This window comes from Aphis gossypii, chromosome X (genome assembly GCF_020184175.1).
Source record: "Aphis gossypii isolate Hap1 chromosome X, ASM2018417v2, whole genome shotgun sequence".
NCBI classification, from domain to species: Eukaryota; Metazoa; Arthropoda; class Insecta; order Hemiptera; family Aphididae; genus Aphis; species Aphis gossypii.
The window spans coordinates 47115007-47130473 of record NC_065533.1 but is presented as its reverse complement, the minus strand read 5'-3'; the positions used below and the strand labels follow the sequence as shown (position 1 = coordinate 47130473).

The 15467-nt window shown below is 25.7% G+C and overlaps 2 protein-coding genes across 2 annotated transcripts; one reads left to right on the top strand and one right to left on the bottom strand.

Annotated features, from left to right (window-relative positions):
* Positions 1–798: 798 nt before the first annotated feature.
* Positions 799–5284, top strand: LOC114128281 (probable dimethyladenosine transferase). The gene is made up of 7 exons (XM_027992762.2): positions 799–974; positions 1628–1814; positions 1951–2118; positions 2303–2438; positions 2514–2735; positions 4908–5014; positions 5158–5284. Exons 1-7 carry the CDS (start codon positions 926–928, stop codon positions 5198–5200), a joined length of 912 nt encoding a protein of 303 aa, XP_027848563.2. The 5' UTR covers positions 799–925; the 3' UTR covers positions 5201–5284.
* An 804-nt stretch (positions 5285–6088) lies between these two features.
* On the bottom strand, positions 6089–9504 carry LOC114128266 (meiosis-specific with OB domain-containing protein). Its single transcript, XM_050206473.1, has 9 exons — positions 9430–9504; positions 9172–9349; positions 8637–8765; positions 8495–8564; positions 8183–8375; positions 7967–8120; positions 7144–7326; positions 6708–6853; positions 6089–6645 (listed from the first exon to the last, which is right to left on the bottom strand). The coding sequence occupies exons 2-9, from the start codon at positions 9287–9289 to the stop codon at positions 6643–6645; spliced, it is 996 nt and encodes a 331-aa protein (XP_050062430.1). The 5' UTR covers positions 9290–9349; positions 9430–9504; the 3' UTR covers positions 6089–6642.
* Between the last annotated feature and the right edge of the window lie 5963 nt (positions 9505–15467).

Genomic DNA, 15467 nt, shown 5'->3' with positions numbered 1-15467 from the left:
ATTTTATTGTAATAAAAATGATACATTGTCTTACGCGTATGTACAAACACATGAGTACGAATTAATTGTAACTTAAAAACTGATATTATAAACATTCATATCAAGTGCAGAACTGAAACTTTACATTTTATGGAATCAACATTTGAAGAGTAAATATTATTAATTTTTCTATTATAATTAAAAATGAAAAAAACAATTGAATATGCAAATTTTCATTAAAAAGGTAATTTGTTACTATAAGGTAAAAAAAGTATTGTTAAATATTTAAATCTAAAAATTGATGTTTTATCAGAAATTTATATGATATTATCAAAGGTAAATAAAAAGTTATGAATGTACTATGGTTGACTAATTACGATGTTAACTTACATGTTTCAGTATATTAAAGCTTATCAGTAAAGACATAATAAATTAATACACTTAACTAGATTGTCTAGATAATTAAAATATTAAACATTTAAACAAAGTGCTATACATTTAAATTTTTTATACAATACAGCATCGCGCTTCAATTTCAAATACATCCCATTCTGAAAAATTCCACACTCGACTAGTTAAAATACAACGTAACTATGTCACGTACTAAATTTATTTTAATTTACATAAATAAAATAATATGTATCAATCGATGTATTTTAGCAAATGAGAAAAGTGTTATCATTTTATCAATTTTCGAAAGAATCGTGTTATAGTTTGTTTATTATTTAGTATACCAGAAACTAGAACTGCATTTAATACCTTCATAACCGATAACAATAATGATACGGCAACGATTTGATTAAAAGTCTTATCAATAAGTGATAAATAGTAAATACCAGCACATGTACGATGTCCATCAGTATTTTCTTGTATTACTTTTTTTGTTAATATTTTTGAATAGGTACTTAAGTTTTTTTAATAAAGAAAATAATATTATTTTCTCAACATGCCCAAAGTGAAGAAGGAAAAAGGTCCTAGTGACTATGGCAAACAAGGTAAAGTTTCAACGTATTAAGTAGAATTTTTACTTCATTATCTGTTATTTATTTTAAAAATGGTTATTCATTTAAACCTTTATACTAAAGTATATTATCCGATAATTCATAATATTACTACTAAATTTAATGCTTTTATCTATATAATTTCTAGGTTTTTTTTATTGTCTAGAAAATGTTCAGTAAATATTTATCTAAATATATGTTGTTAATTGATAATTTCATTATTGGTTTTTATTGTCTTATGTTTTTTTTACCATACAAAGTTGTAATGAAGTAGAAATCAATTTGGTCAAGTTCTGAGGAATGTAAATTCTCATAGATAAAATCCTAAAAAAAATTTCCCTGATATTTTTTACTTTTTGGTTTTACAATATCACTATACTATAGTATTCAAAATAATACATCAATACTTTTAATATAATACCTAAAGCATGTATACAATTATTTTTCATCGTTAACATACTTAATGTGTTATAAGATAAAAAATAAAATTATTTTGGTTGCTCGTCATTGTTTATTAGTTCATCAAACATAATTCAATAAATTATAATTGTTATGAAATTCAATTTTTTTTTTTTTATGTAGAGAGAGTTTAAAAATATTGGATATTAAAAAGGTATATGATGTTAATTTTATTATTTCATTTTTAGGTATAATGTTTAAAAAAGATTTTGGACAACATATATTGAAAAATCCACTCATTATTCAAGGAATGGTAGAGAAGTCAGCTTTATTACCAACAGATACTGTACTTGAAATTGGTCCTGGAACAGGAAATTTAACTATTAAGTTATTAGAACGTGTTAAGACAGTGGTAGCTTGTGAAATTGATGTTAGGTAAATTTACTTAATATTTTCTTTTTAGTGTTTAATAGTTAATAGTATTTAGTTAATAGTAATAGTATTTATTTTCCCAACTATATATTATTTTTAATGGAACATTTAAATTGGTTTTAATTTATTGTATTCTTAGGTTAGTGGCTGAGTTGAAAAAGCGTGTTATGAATACGCCATACCAAAATAAGCTGCAAATAAGAGTTGGAGATGTTCTTAAATCTGAACTACCTTTTTTCAATGTTTGTGTAGCTAATATTCCGTATCAAATATCATCTCCTTTGGTTTTTAAGTTACTTTTACACAGGTAAAATAGTATGAAATTTTGTGTTATTAAGTTGAAACAAAAAAGTAAATGTACTAATTATTTTTTAAATGATTATTATTGATGTTATTTATCTTTTGTAGTGAGAAGAATATACATATAATATTTTAGATTTATTGATTAGTACTTTTAATAAAATATTTTATAACTTTTAATTTCTGTACAGGCCTTTTTTCCGATGTGCTGTTCTTATGTTCCAAAGAGAATTTGCTTATCGTCTAGTGGCCAAGCCAGGAGACAAACTATATTGTCGTTTATCAATCAACACACAGCTCTTGGCTAGAGTTGATCTTATAATGAAAGTAAATAATAGATTTCTTATAAGCTTTAAATATTTATTCATTATTCAAATGTTTAAATGATTTTAAATGTTTTAGGTTGGAAAAAGTAATTTTAGACCTCCCCCAAAAGTAGAGTCTAATGTAGTGCGTATAGAACCTCGTAATCCACCACCTCCGATTAACTTCAAAGAATGGGATGGCTTAACAAGAATTGCATTCTCCAGGAAAAATAAAACATTAGGTGCAATTTTTAAACAAAATGCTGTTGCAGTAACCTTGGAGAAAAATTATAGAGTTTATTGTTCCTTGAAAAATCAAGTTAGTTAAAAAAATTATTATTTTTATTTCTAGTTTAAGGATTATTTAATGAAGATTTTAAAAAAATAGGATATTTTTGAAATTTAGAATTAAACGTAATGCGTAATATCATGAGTTCTATATTTCATCTGCCAGTTTTTACTATTTTCTTGAACGCGTGTTAGTTTAATTTTGTATATAATTATATAATATTATTTCAAGTTAAAATCAATTTTAATTTTACAAAAGCTAAGATATTTTTCTACAATTCAATTCTAATAACCTATTGAAATAATAAATATATGAGTATGATTATTTTAAGGTTTATTAAAATTAAATATTGAAATGTATGTTTTATCTATTTTTTTATAGTTGACAAACATATTATTTCCCTCCTCACTTTTTAATGTTTTGATTTTCAATCGTTATCATTTATCATCTTATGTTTATAATATTGTATAGGTACTCATATAACTATTGTTCATACTAATATAATTAACTCATTTTGAATAACTCATGTATTTAAGATTGTTCAACATTTTTGCAAATATTTATGTTTATGCCTCTCATTTATAATTGGTTAAAATCTCTATCCATCAATATTATCAATATTTGGCTAACAACTAAATGGTATTAAGATGACACCAAACCCATATGCGTTGTATTTGTCTTATACGCGTTACACGTGAAACATAGTTAAAAACTGTTTTTTGCGGAATGATTTTACTCCATTAATATTTATATTAAAATTACCAACATTTTAAATTGCACTGGAAAACATTTTATCTGTGTTGTAGCATTTTAATTTTTTTGATAACATGAATACAATTAAAGCTATCAGTTTGAGAACTTAAGGATTCTTTTTTGTTTGTTTCCCATTGAATTATTGGTTATTACTGTTAAAAAAATTAAAACACTATCTACTACACTGATAAAATTCTTTCCAATACCATTCATAATTTTGATGATTCTGATATGAATATTGAGGGAGTTAAGTTATCCTGTGTAAAACATTTTCTAACTGAATTGAAGGTGTATAAGATAGAGACAATACACTCGAGTGTGTCATCCTCTTAACATCGTTTTAGAGCACATTGTGATTTAGGTAAGATAATGAATATAGTGTGTTAATATTTTATAATAAGTTTTAATCCTAAAGTTTACAGATACTGAAATTAAACATAGCTGGTCAAAACACTTTAATCTGTAGTAATATTTAAAAAACTTATTGTTCTGTGGACAATACATTACTTTATATATGTGTATTAGTAAAACTTGAATCAAAAAGAGTTTTCCAATCTTTAATAATAATTATTATTAAGGATCGAATTTATATTCTCTTAATACACTTTAAATATGATGCTACTGTTCTCTATAAAAACCTTCAAATGTTCTCATTAAATTCTCTTCAAAATTAAAAAAAAAAATTTTTTTTCATTTTTTTTTTTTTTTTACAAAATTTCTTAATTAATTGTGGAGATATTATACTTGCATATTAAAATATAATAATATTGCACATAAGTAAGATTAAAAATAATATAAATATAACTATATAATATTAAAACATAAAAACAATATTCTTTTGTGAAAAAAATTCTGGGTGCCGTAATGTTAAAGTTAATAATAAATAACTATTTATTTTTCTCAAATTACAAAATATTCCAAAATATACTTTAAATATTCCGTAACCCATGAAATATTGTCAAGTATGCATAGAACACTTCTTCCTACAAACTCAGAATTTAACTAATCATCTACATTTTTTATTTCTCGTAAGACTGCATAGACTCAGTAGTGATATATAAAAACATATTAATCCGGTATTTGATTATTACAATAAGAAGTTAGTATTAAATCACAGGAAATTATCTAAGCTAATATAAAAACAGGAATAATTTTATTTTGAGTAGTATAAGTTAATATACAAATTAACACATTGAGGAACTGCGTGCACTGTAATAGGCAAACTGCTTACAGATAAAACTTATGACATTACACATCATTTTTTAGCAACACTACTGATTAAAAGGAGTGATGAAAATATTTTTGAATTATTTTATTATAACATGTACTAGCAATTAATCAATTGTTGATTTTTTTCTTGGATAGCCTATTAATATCAATTTAGCTTAAAAAATGTATTATTTTGCATTGTTATTTTATAAATATATAATTTAATTATTTTCAAATTAGGAAATAGCAGAAGATTTTGATATTAAACAAAAATTGGATGATGTCTTAAATAAAAATGATTTTTGTGAAAAAAGAGCAAGAAAAATGGATATTGATGAATTTATTGAGTAAGTAAACCTTTGTAATTATTTAAACTATGAATGAGAATTTTTTTCCCAGTAAAATTTTTCCACATTATCAAGCTATCAATCAATTAACTATTAAATGTATTATTCATTCATTAATGTTTGTTATTTTTTTATTGTTTTAGATTACTACTCGCGTTTAATAAGGAAGGAATTCATTTTCAATAATCATAAAAGAATCTGAATATGTAATTTTCAATTTAAAATTGTTACAACTTGGACTTAAAAAATAAATAAATGTATTCAAGTAAATTCTGTTCAAAGTTATTTTATGTACAATCTTAGTAGGATTTATATAAATAATAAAATTAGGTTATTTTTAATTTAATTGTAATATTATTAACTCCTCTTTTATTTTAAAAACATAATAATTTGTTTTACAGTCATCGCTAGATATTTTAATGGTCATTTAAGCAATTTAGCCTTCTTATTTTATCAGTAATTACTCCCAGACTTGTTTTAATCATTATTAACTTACTACTAAGATTGATATTAACTATAGGTAGTAATGTAAACTAATAAATGTTGTAAATTTTCAATTTATTAAAACAAAACATTGTGTTAACCATGTCACCTTAAACCTAATCTTTGCGGCCACCAGAATTTGGCCAACCTGCCCTGCTTATAATTGTACACTGTATAATATATATCATGGGTAGAAATTAAAAATAAACTTCATCTAAATAATTAAATATATATGATGCTATCTAGAGCTACAAAAATTAACTTTTATAACTGTTCATTAAGAACATTATTATAAATTTTATGAAAAAAAAGTTGAGTTTATAATATTTTCATATTACAATAATTTTATATTTATAATTATAAATTATAATGTAGTTCAAACTTTATTCATTTCAATTTAGTATTTACACATATACACTACTTTGTGAAATTATTATTTTTATTTAAAATATTTATTTATAAATTATGAAGTTAAATCTTTTTTTAATATAATTTAAATTTATCAAACTTATTTTAAATTGTACATTAAATTTAGTATATTGGTACACGTGATATAAACTTAGATATTGGCCCTTCGTTTTCTATATCTACTATTAAAATTGTTAGTTTTTCATTAAGATGGGCTTCTGTCACCACTAACTTGATCATACAATTAGTGAATAAATATTTCCATTTTAATTCTGTTCTTTGATTAAAGCTCATATTTTGAAAATAATTTACCTGAAAAAAATATTAAATAATAAGTAATCTCAACTATACTTAATGTTTTGTTTATTATTATTTGTTAACTATTTGATATGTGTCAAATGAAATAACAATAAATGTTTAAATTTAAGAATGTACCATTAAATAATTTGTGGAATTATTGATTTTAATATGTATTTTATAAGTGTATACTGTATACTGTATACCTATACCAAACTGATTTCTTATTTCAAATATTATTACTTACTTCTTTTAATATTTTGTTAGCAGCTTGATGATGTAATATACAATTTTCTAGTGTACCTGTTGAATCTGTTATTGATAATCGAATATTTATTATACTTTCTAATTCATAAGATTCAATTTCCATTTCAAAATTAGAAGAACAATCTGGATTAAGACACATCAAGTATGAACTTTCCACGTTCATACCGCATAGATTACTGCACAAAGTATTTCATATAATTAAGAATTGTTTATTATAATTGAAATAAAGAATAATTACTTGCCACTTCGTAAGAACTAATGGAGATAAACCATCAATGTTAAATTTACTCACTATTCCATATAAAATTGCTGTAAATTGACTACTAATTTCATTAGATTTAATTAAAATTCGTTTACAAGTCATAATTTCTGTTATAGTTGATACTGAAAACAAATTATTTGAAATATTAGTTGGTCAGACTAAGAACTAAAAACAAAATATGAAATTAAATTTTTTTTTTTTTATGAAGTTAGTTAAAAATTAAAATTTATAATACAATATAGTTGATTAACTTCAAATTTTAATATTTTATAATATCTATACATAATAAAAAAAAATAATTATTGTGAACTGTAATATGCCTGTGTATGTAAGAAAATATTGAATAATTTTTTTTTTTTAATAATTTATAACTATGAATATAAGTAAATAAATAATAAGTAATATAAATTACAATTGGGAATGTTAATGTTTATTTTAGTTGACAACTCAGTTAAGTGTAAATTTGCGTAAACTTTTAAATCATTTGCTTCTTTTGTAATTGGATTTTCAGTTATAATTGTTCTATTAGACACTACAGCTGTCATGCTTCTTTTAAAAATATTCCATTCCAAGTATAAATTTGAAAAAGCTAAGACTAAAATACAGAAATAGTACTAATTAATTATTTTTTTATTTTTAACTAACTATAGACATATGTTTAGCTAATTAATAGATAATAAAATGGGATTTGTGGTAGATAATATTAATATAATATGGAGTTTGAAAACTTAATTTATTACAATGAATAAAAATTAGTTATACCAACTAACTGTAGTATATCTGTATGCATTATTATTGTAAGTAGACAATTTTCTAATAAAAAATATAATCAATTAGTTTTCAATAAAAAATATTATATTTTATACTCCAAACATATTTGATAGTTCAACACTAGTGCAAGTTAAAAAAAACATACATACCTAATATAAGACTTGTTAGTAAAATTGGTTTATACACTTGATTTTATCGTATTACTATATGTATATTGTATACCCAAGAGTCCGGACCCCCTCCCGAAATTTTTAATAGTAGAATTATTTAACATAAATTATAGATAAAAATGACAAGTGTTTAGTATCTAGATATTTAAAAATGTTAAACCCTCCTCCCGATATTGTTTTTTCACCCACCATAAAAAAATCCTTTAAAACTAATGTATATTAAATTAAATAAAGTGTTTGTTTGTTAACTTTGTTAAATTTATAATTTAGTTGTATAATTTCATATTTGATTACTTGTTTTTTTTGGTATCCATTGAGCAGCTCTTTCTGATAGTTCCTTATCCCAAATTCTTACAGCAAGTGTTGGGTGTGTTTTGTCCATAACAATAATTTCTTTTAAGAACGCTTCTTTACCAGCTTTGGTTTTTATCAATTTAGTAGATTTTACCTTAATTATAAATTAGATGTTAAGTATCACTGCTTTTACATTTTTGGTAAGTTAATACTTACACATCTTACTGCAACCAACAAACAACAATATTTCCCACACATATTTTTCCCACTAAAATGGATATCCTCTATATTAATATAAATGTGTTGTGGACAAGTAGGAATTCTGAGAAGATGTTTATATTTCATAGAATCTTTAACATCGTGTTGTAATATTTGTGATGAATTTTCATTTAACGTTAAATAGAATGAGCTAAATATTGAATTATTTAAAATTATTTAGGTAGGCTGTACAGTGTACGTACATAAGATAGGTAAGTATTTAAGTTATTATTTCATTAAATAGGTACCATATTAGTACATTATATTTACCTAGAACTTTTTGGCATATATTTGTCTTTTACATCCATTTTATAAGTAACTTTTGAATTAACTAAGTCAACTAAAAGAATAAATTAATAATATCAAAAACTAACTGTTACTATTACATCAAATTATATTAATTTATAATTACCAACATCTCCAATCTTAAAATCATTATATAAACGTCTAGTATAATCATTAGAACCCCACACAGATATATTAACTACATCTTCTGGAGAGTCGCGTATAGTAAATGAAAAGACAGATTTTTCTTTATTTTCTGTTAAATAAAAATATATTTTTTTATTAAAATGTTTATTATTTTTATAATAATTAATAGTACTTGAGATTTTTAAATTTATAATATACTGAATTATTTTTAACAGTATTAATCCTAATAAGCCAAATGTTTTATAAATAATTATTTTGAAATAAAATTAAATGTTTTAAATTTCAATAGTCATATGTTTAGGCTCTAGGTTATTAGAAAGTTCCGGGAGGAAGTAATGCAAAAGCAGTCCCCTCCCGGTCGTCAGTTCCAACAGCAAAAAAAAAAAAAAGGTTATTAGAAAGTTAAAATATTGCATAAATTATTTATTAAAATTCAATTTAATATCATTATATTTCTATTAACTGTTTATATTGTTAACTGATAATAGTTTACTCAAAATGTTATTTTTTTTTACCTTTGTTTGATATTATTACTTTAGGATTTTGTTTGGCAATAATAATGCCAACTACTAAAATATTGGTTGTTCCTGGGAAAATTGAATTGAGCTTAAGTCTTGTAACACCAGTATTCATTTTTACTGAGTAATGTTTATTATTTAGTAATTAGTTATTGTATAAGTGAACCTATATCACCTATAAACATGTATAAGATAATTATGATTAGATCAGGTATAAACAGGTAAAAAATAATTAAGTATAATATAGGTACCTACCTAGGTCTTATAGGAACGGAATATTAAACTAATTTATTCTAAAGGATTATACACGAGTGTATTTGCAGTGTGCAGTGTGATAATAGGTAGGTACTTTTTGAAATTTAGTTACCTACTTACCTACCTAATAAAATAAATTTATTTATCAGATATTATATTGAATGTAATTAAAAACGGAATTATAGAATAATAAGCTAATTGCTAAGCGTAATGGTTTTATATGTCGGTATGTAATTTTTATAGTGTAGGTATCTTTAAATAGGTAGATTAAAATCTCGATTATAAGTTCTGTTATATACCACCCACTGTTATAGGTACCTAATGGTTTAGTATAAATTATAAAAAGAATAGGTTATTCGTATTAAAGATACCTATACACAAACTTGTAGAAAAATAAAAACTTTGAATTTTATTTTATAAACAAACTAAAATAACAATTATTTTAATTTTTTGTCATTCATCATGTAACACTAATGCCTGTAATTTTAAAGTAATATAGGTGTAATATGTAATTATAAAATATATAAAAATAAACGTTTTCCTTTGTTCGCCACTCTCTTAGTCTTGCTTAAGACGGTTAATCTAGATTTTACTGTTATTAAATTATAAGTTTTTAAACTTATTTGGAAAAAAATATATACTAAAATAAGTTATCAGCTCATCGGATTTTAATGAGCTTTAAACACAGATCTGCATCTTTCTTATATAAATGTAAGAAATCGAATCTTAAAGAGTTAGTTTTATTTTTCTATTACGAAATACAATTTAAACTCTGCAGCCGAAATAAGCCGCGCAGTAAGTTATTGTTATACCTACTACTGCTACTAGGTATATTTATGTATAGCGTAGCTACTATCTGTTTTCATGTACCTACCTAGTTTCTGTAATATATTTACATTATATCATATTATGACCGGCGACAATCACAAACATAACTAACGGTAATTTCATACTGATATTGATATGGGCATTGATTAGGTACTTAATTTAAGTAGACATACAATCAAATATAATAAATGGTATAGGACATGTCACCAATAGGTAATAGATGTAGGTATGATTTCCGATGTTTATAAGAGTCGGGTTCGCTTTCACAATTCACGCTGCAGTAGTGCACTAGTGCAGTCTGTAGTCTGCACACGCCCGTTAAGTAGGTATCCTTAGATTATTGATATATATATATATATATATAATATATATATATATATATATATATATATATATACACACATAGGTATATATATATATCTTATTATAGTTCAAGGTTAAGTTAGCCGTTAAGTCAATAACTTTAGCATACATTTGAACCACGGACTAAGATATCTTAGTCCGTAATTTGAACAAAATAAATTTAAATACTGCAGTTTACCTACACGAGTATACCTACTTGTTACCTATATTATACAACGTACGTGATAGGTACATAATATTGTAAAGTCAATAAGTATATTGGTTTATGGTTATCTTAGCATCTTTAATAGTTATAACCATTAATTAATATTAGTTCGTGGTTATAATATATGCGAGTGAACGGTACTGTCGGTACTTACTACTGCAATTAACTGGATACAAGACTCATCGAGACATTTAATAATCGATGACCGGACTTTTCGCAGCGTTTTTTTCGTTTTCTATGTAAATATTCGTATTTTGTTCTAGCATAGAGGACGACACTATGACAGATGATAATCTTAAGAAAAAATCGTAACAATGGTCGATGACATGTACCTACGAGTAACATATACTCATGTACAATAATATTTGAGCTCGAAACAGCTCTAAACATATTTTCTTGGTAGATTATATGGTTACTGAGTGATACCATGATTAACCATGGTTAATCAGAATATAATAAAATCTATAAAGGCGGGTTTCCACTACATACGTGTACGTGTACGTGCATAAAAATACTTTTCTCTGATTATGGTTGGAACGTATAGACTTTCTAGTATACCTAAAGCTTACTATGTATACCAACCAATCACAGAAAATAATTTTCTATGCACGTACACGTACACATTTGTAGTGGAAACCCGCCTATACGCAATAACAGACGACGTGCCGTGAGCCCAACTTTAGTTTACGAGATATAGGCCGTAGCTATACTTGGTAACCTGGTAACTGGACAAAATCTCAAATAATTCGATTTCAATAATTAAATCTTTCAAAAATGATTTTTAAAACCAAATTACAAAATTGTTCACAAAACAAAATCAATAGATTGATTATTTATTTTATATACTTAAAATATTTATTTCTATTATAATTGGTAGAATATATTAATATACTACCTACATTGGTTATAGGTACAGTGAAAACTCTATTTACGAATCTGAAGGGATCAAGAGATTTCTTTCGTTAAACACAGTTTTCATAAAAGAGAGAGTTTAAAATATCAACATTTTAATTATTTATGTTTTATGTATAAAGATTAGGTAAATGTATTTATTAATTTAATTTCTTTTTTACGCTTGTATACATTGTGTTAATATATAATCGTATAGGAATAAGTAATCCTTGTAATATATACCTATACTTAAAAAAACGGGACTTTTTACATACCTACCAATTTTCTGACGACACTATTGAACTATTTTTTTCAATTTGTTTTTACAGTGTTTTTTTTTTTAAATACTTTCCTAAGTGATGCCAAGTCACCCAATTTTCATTTTTTTGTTTAAGGGTTGATGAGAAGGAGTGTTATATTGTACTTAAAGGTTACAGTATTTAGTGTGTAATTTAAATAATTAAATGATTTTCTTTTTATCACAAGCGAAGCTTGATTATTCCGCCAGTATTAATAATACCTAATCAGTAAATTTATGATAAAAACGCATAATAATTCAGTATAGGTACCTATAAATACCTATAGTATGGATAGATTTTCTAATAAATAAATAACATATTTTTATTAGATACTGAAATTATATTCAATTTATTTAGCTAGTTACAAAATTTGATATAAATCTAGTTTAGCACCCCCTCGAAATTTCAATATTTTATTTTTGAAACCTATGTATTTTAACGTTTTAAAAATTATGGTGCAAAAAGTTTTTTTTCGGAAATTATCAGTTTTAAGGTAATATCCTAATAAGTTCACGATTTTCGGTGTTATGGATACGCATATATAGTGGTGATATAATATTATAAAATACAGGTGAAATAATAATATAATACGTAATAATACGTGTCGTAGTATTCGTACTTACACATATCTGTAAATTTTTGGCTATTGTTAGCAAAATTATGGGCATCGTCTTTTAGCCCTGTAGGGCTGTGACCTACCTACCTTAGGTGGTGTTGCATAGCAAATCGAGGGATATTTTTGTTTTGAATGTCCGAGCGAGCACAAGTGAGTGGCAACGCTGACCCTTAATTCTCTTTGAAAATGTATTTGAAAATAAGCTTATATTTTTTTTTTTGAATTACTCAAAAACTAATGATTTTCGAAAAAAACGTTTGGTACTATAATTTTTAGAACGTTAAAATACACAGGTTTCCAAAAAAAAACCAACATTTTATGGTTACAAATTATTTTATAGGTACTATTGCTTATAAAAATTAAAACTTAAAATAAATTCAAAGTAGAATATATTTTTATTAAATCACCGGTTTGACAGATATGTGCAGGTACGAGTGTTACGATACGGATTATTACGTATTATATTATTATTTAACCTGTATTTTATATTATTATATTTCGCACTATGCGTGCGCAAAACACAAAAAACCATGTTTAGGGCATGCTCAGAACACCGAAAATCGTAGTTAAGAATGTAAATAGCGTACCTAATTATAATATCGTAAGACTAAATTAACCAAATTTTGTTATTACAACTAGGAGGTACAAAAAAGTTACATTGAAGATAATTACCTATATTATATTATTAATGATTAAAGTAGTAGATAAAATAAAATATTATTTAGCAAAAATATATTATTTAAATAATTATAATATTATACTTCAACATTTGAAGAAACCCTAATAAAAAAATTTGATATCCTTCATATAAAATTTAAAAAAATATTTTTTATTTTTTTAAATGTCAATTACTAGGTACTCATAATTACTAAATTAGATGGAAATTGAGAAGTGTCAAGTGTTTTAATTTTAAAATCAAAATTGTCGTTTAGTTAATATTTTTATTTATATTATGAATTACCTAAAGGTATTATGGCATTAGTTATTTTCTCTAATACCTACGTCCTACATAGTATATTATAAATGTAATATGTATACCTGGAGATACCTATAATAATATACGTGGGCGACGCACAACTCGTTTGAACGCCGGTGAAATATATATGTATGTGTGTGTGTGGAAGTTCACGCGACTATACGAGACGCACGTCGCAAGAGGCATGGCTTCAAGGGGGGGGGGGGGGCACTGGGGCCATCGCCCCCCCAGGCTTTCAAAAATGTTTAGTTTCTTAATACATATTTTATTAGATATATTTGAATATTTTTCCTTGTGAAAATCGTAATGATATTTACATTTCGCCATATAACCGAAATACAAATATCATCAATAAATGTATTATATAATTAAAATGTATATAAATTATAAATTATATAATTGTACCATTGTACCATATTATAATAATCTTATTTATGCATAACATTTAATAGCAATTTAATATATTTTGCAATTCTTATAATATCATAAAATGTGCAATAACAATAACACATTTTATACCTATATGTACTGCTTAAATAAACAACAATAAGTAAAATCGAACAACAGGTATAAAGGTCTTTGATATAAGTAGCACCAAAAATTTACTACAATAGCCAGTGTGTATCGGCTTTAGGTTACAACGTGACGGCGCGGTCTCTCGGATGCCGGTGAATATAATAATAATATAATATATTATATTTAATATAATAATATTATAATGCCAACGATGCTAGCTAGATTATTATTACTAATATACACACTATAGTCTATAGTACTATGCAGTCAAATAAAATCGCTTCTTATTTTATAAAAAAAATAGCTGATATTACACCAAAAACACTTTGTTATCGCCGCCGAAGGAACAATGGGTCGGTGGGTTGGTGGGATGGCGAGTGGGGTACTGCGGGGTTTTGGTATGCCGAAAAACCGTTCACTACACCAACAACACTAAGCCAGCCGTTGTTGTTTTGTTGCTTTTTGGCGCATTCGTTACCGTTGGGCACTGCCATCGTTTCCGTTCCGCACCGTTACGGAATCGGCGGGGTGTGGCAGTACAAATAAACCATAAACTATTTCACAAAAAAAAGCGAAAGATAAACGACAACCTCTGTACCTGTAGGCTATATTATATTGCGGGTGTGCCAACTACGGATTAACGATGAGTTTGCTACTGACCTTTTAGCAGCATTGAAATACCATCAACAGATGAACCGTTCGAAAATAAAATATGATACCGTATGAGCGATATTACTATTATGTCATACACGCAGTATTATTATTTATTAAAACAAAATAAATTGTGGTGCATTATTAAATGGAGGGAAAATACACATTTAAATTGTACTCTTGTATACTTATCTCAAGATATTTGTAGGTACCTACTATGTAATACCTACATTATGCACGTAGCACGTGTGTTGTAGAAGTCTTTACCGAATCACGGTAGTTATAATAGGTAGTAATAATTACGGTAGTAATAATAAGACCTTAGGCCTTAGCCCAAGAGCTACGTTTTTATACAAGATTTAGTTTTTTACTGCACGTAACAATATTTAAAATATCAGAAATTTTGTTTTTGTGGTTCTCGTTTATCTTTCGCATTTTTTTGTGAAATAGGTTAGCTTGCCGTTTTGGTTTATTTGTACTGCCACACCTCGCCGATTCCATAACGGTGCGGAACGGAAACGATGGCAGTGCCCAACGGTAACGAATGCGCCAAAAAGCAACAAAACAACAACGGCTGACTTAGTGTTGTTGGTGTAGTGAACGGTTTTCGGCGTACCAAAACCCCGCAGTACCCCACTCGCCATCCCATCTACCCACCGACCCATTGTTCCTTCGGCGGCGAGACACTATTGT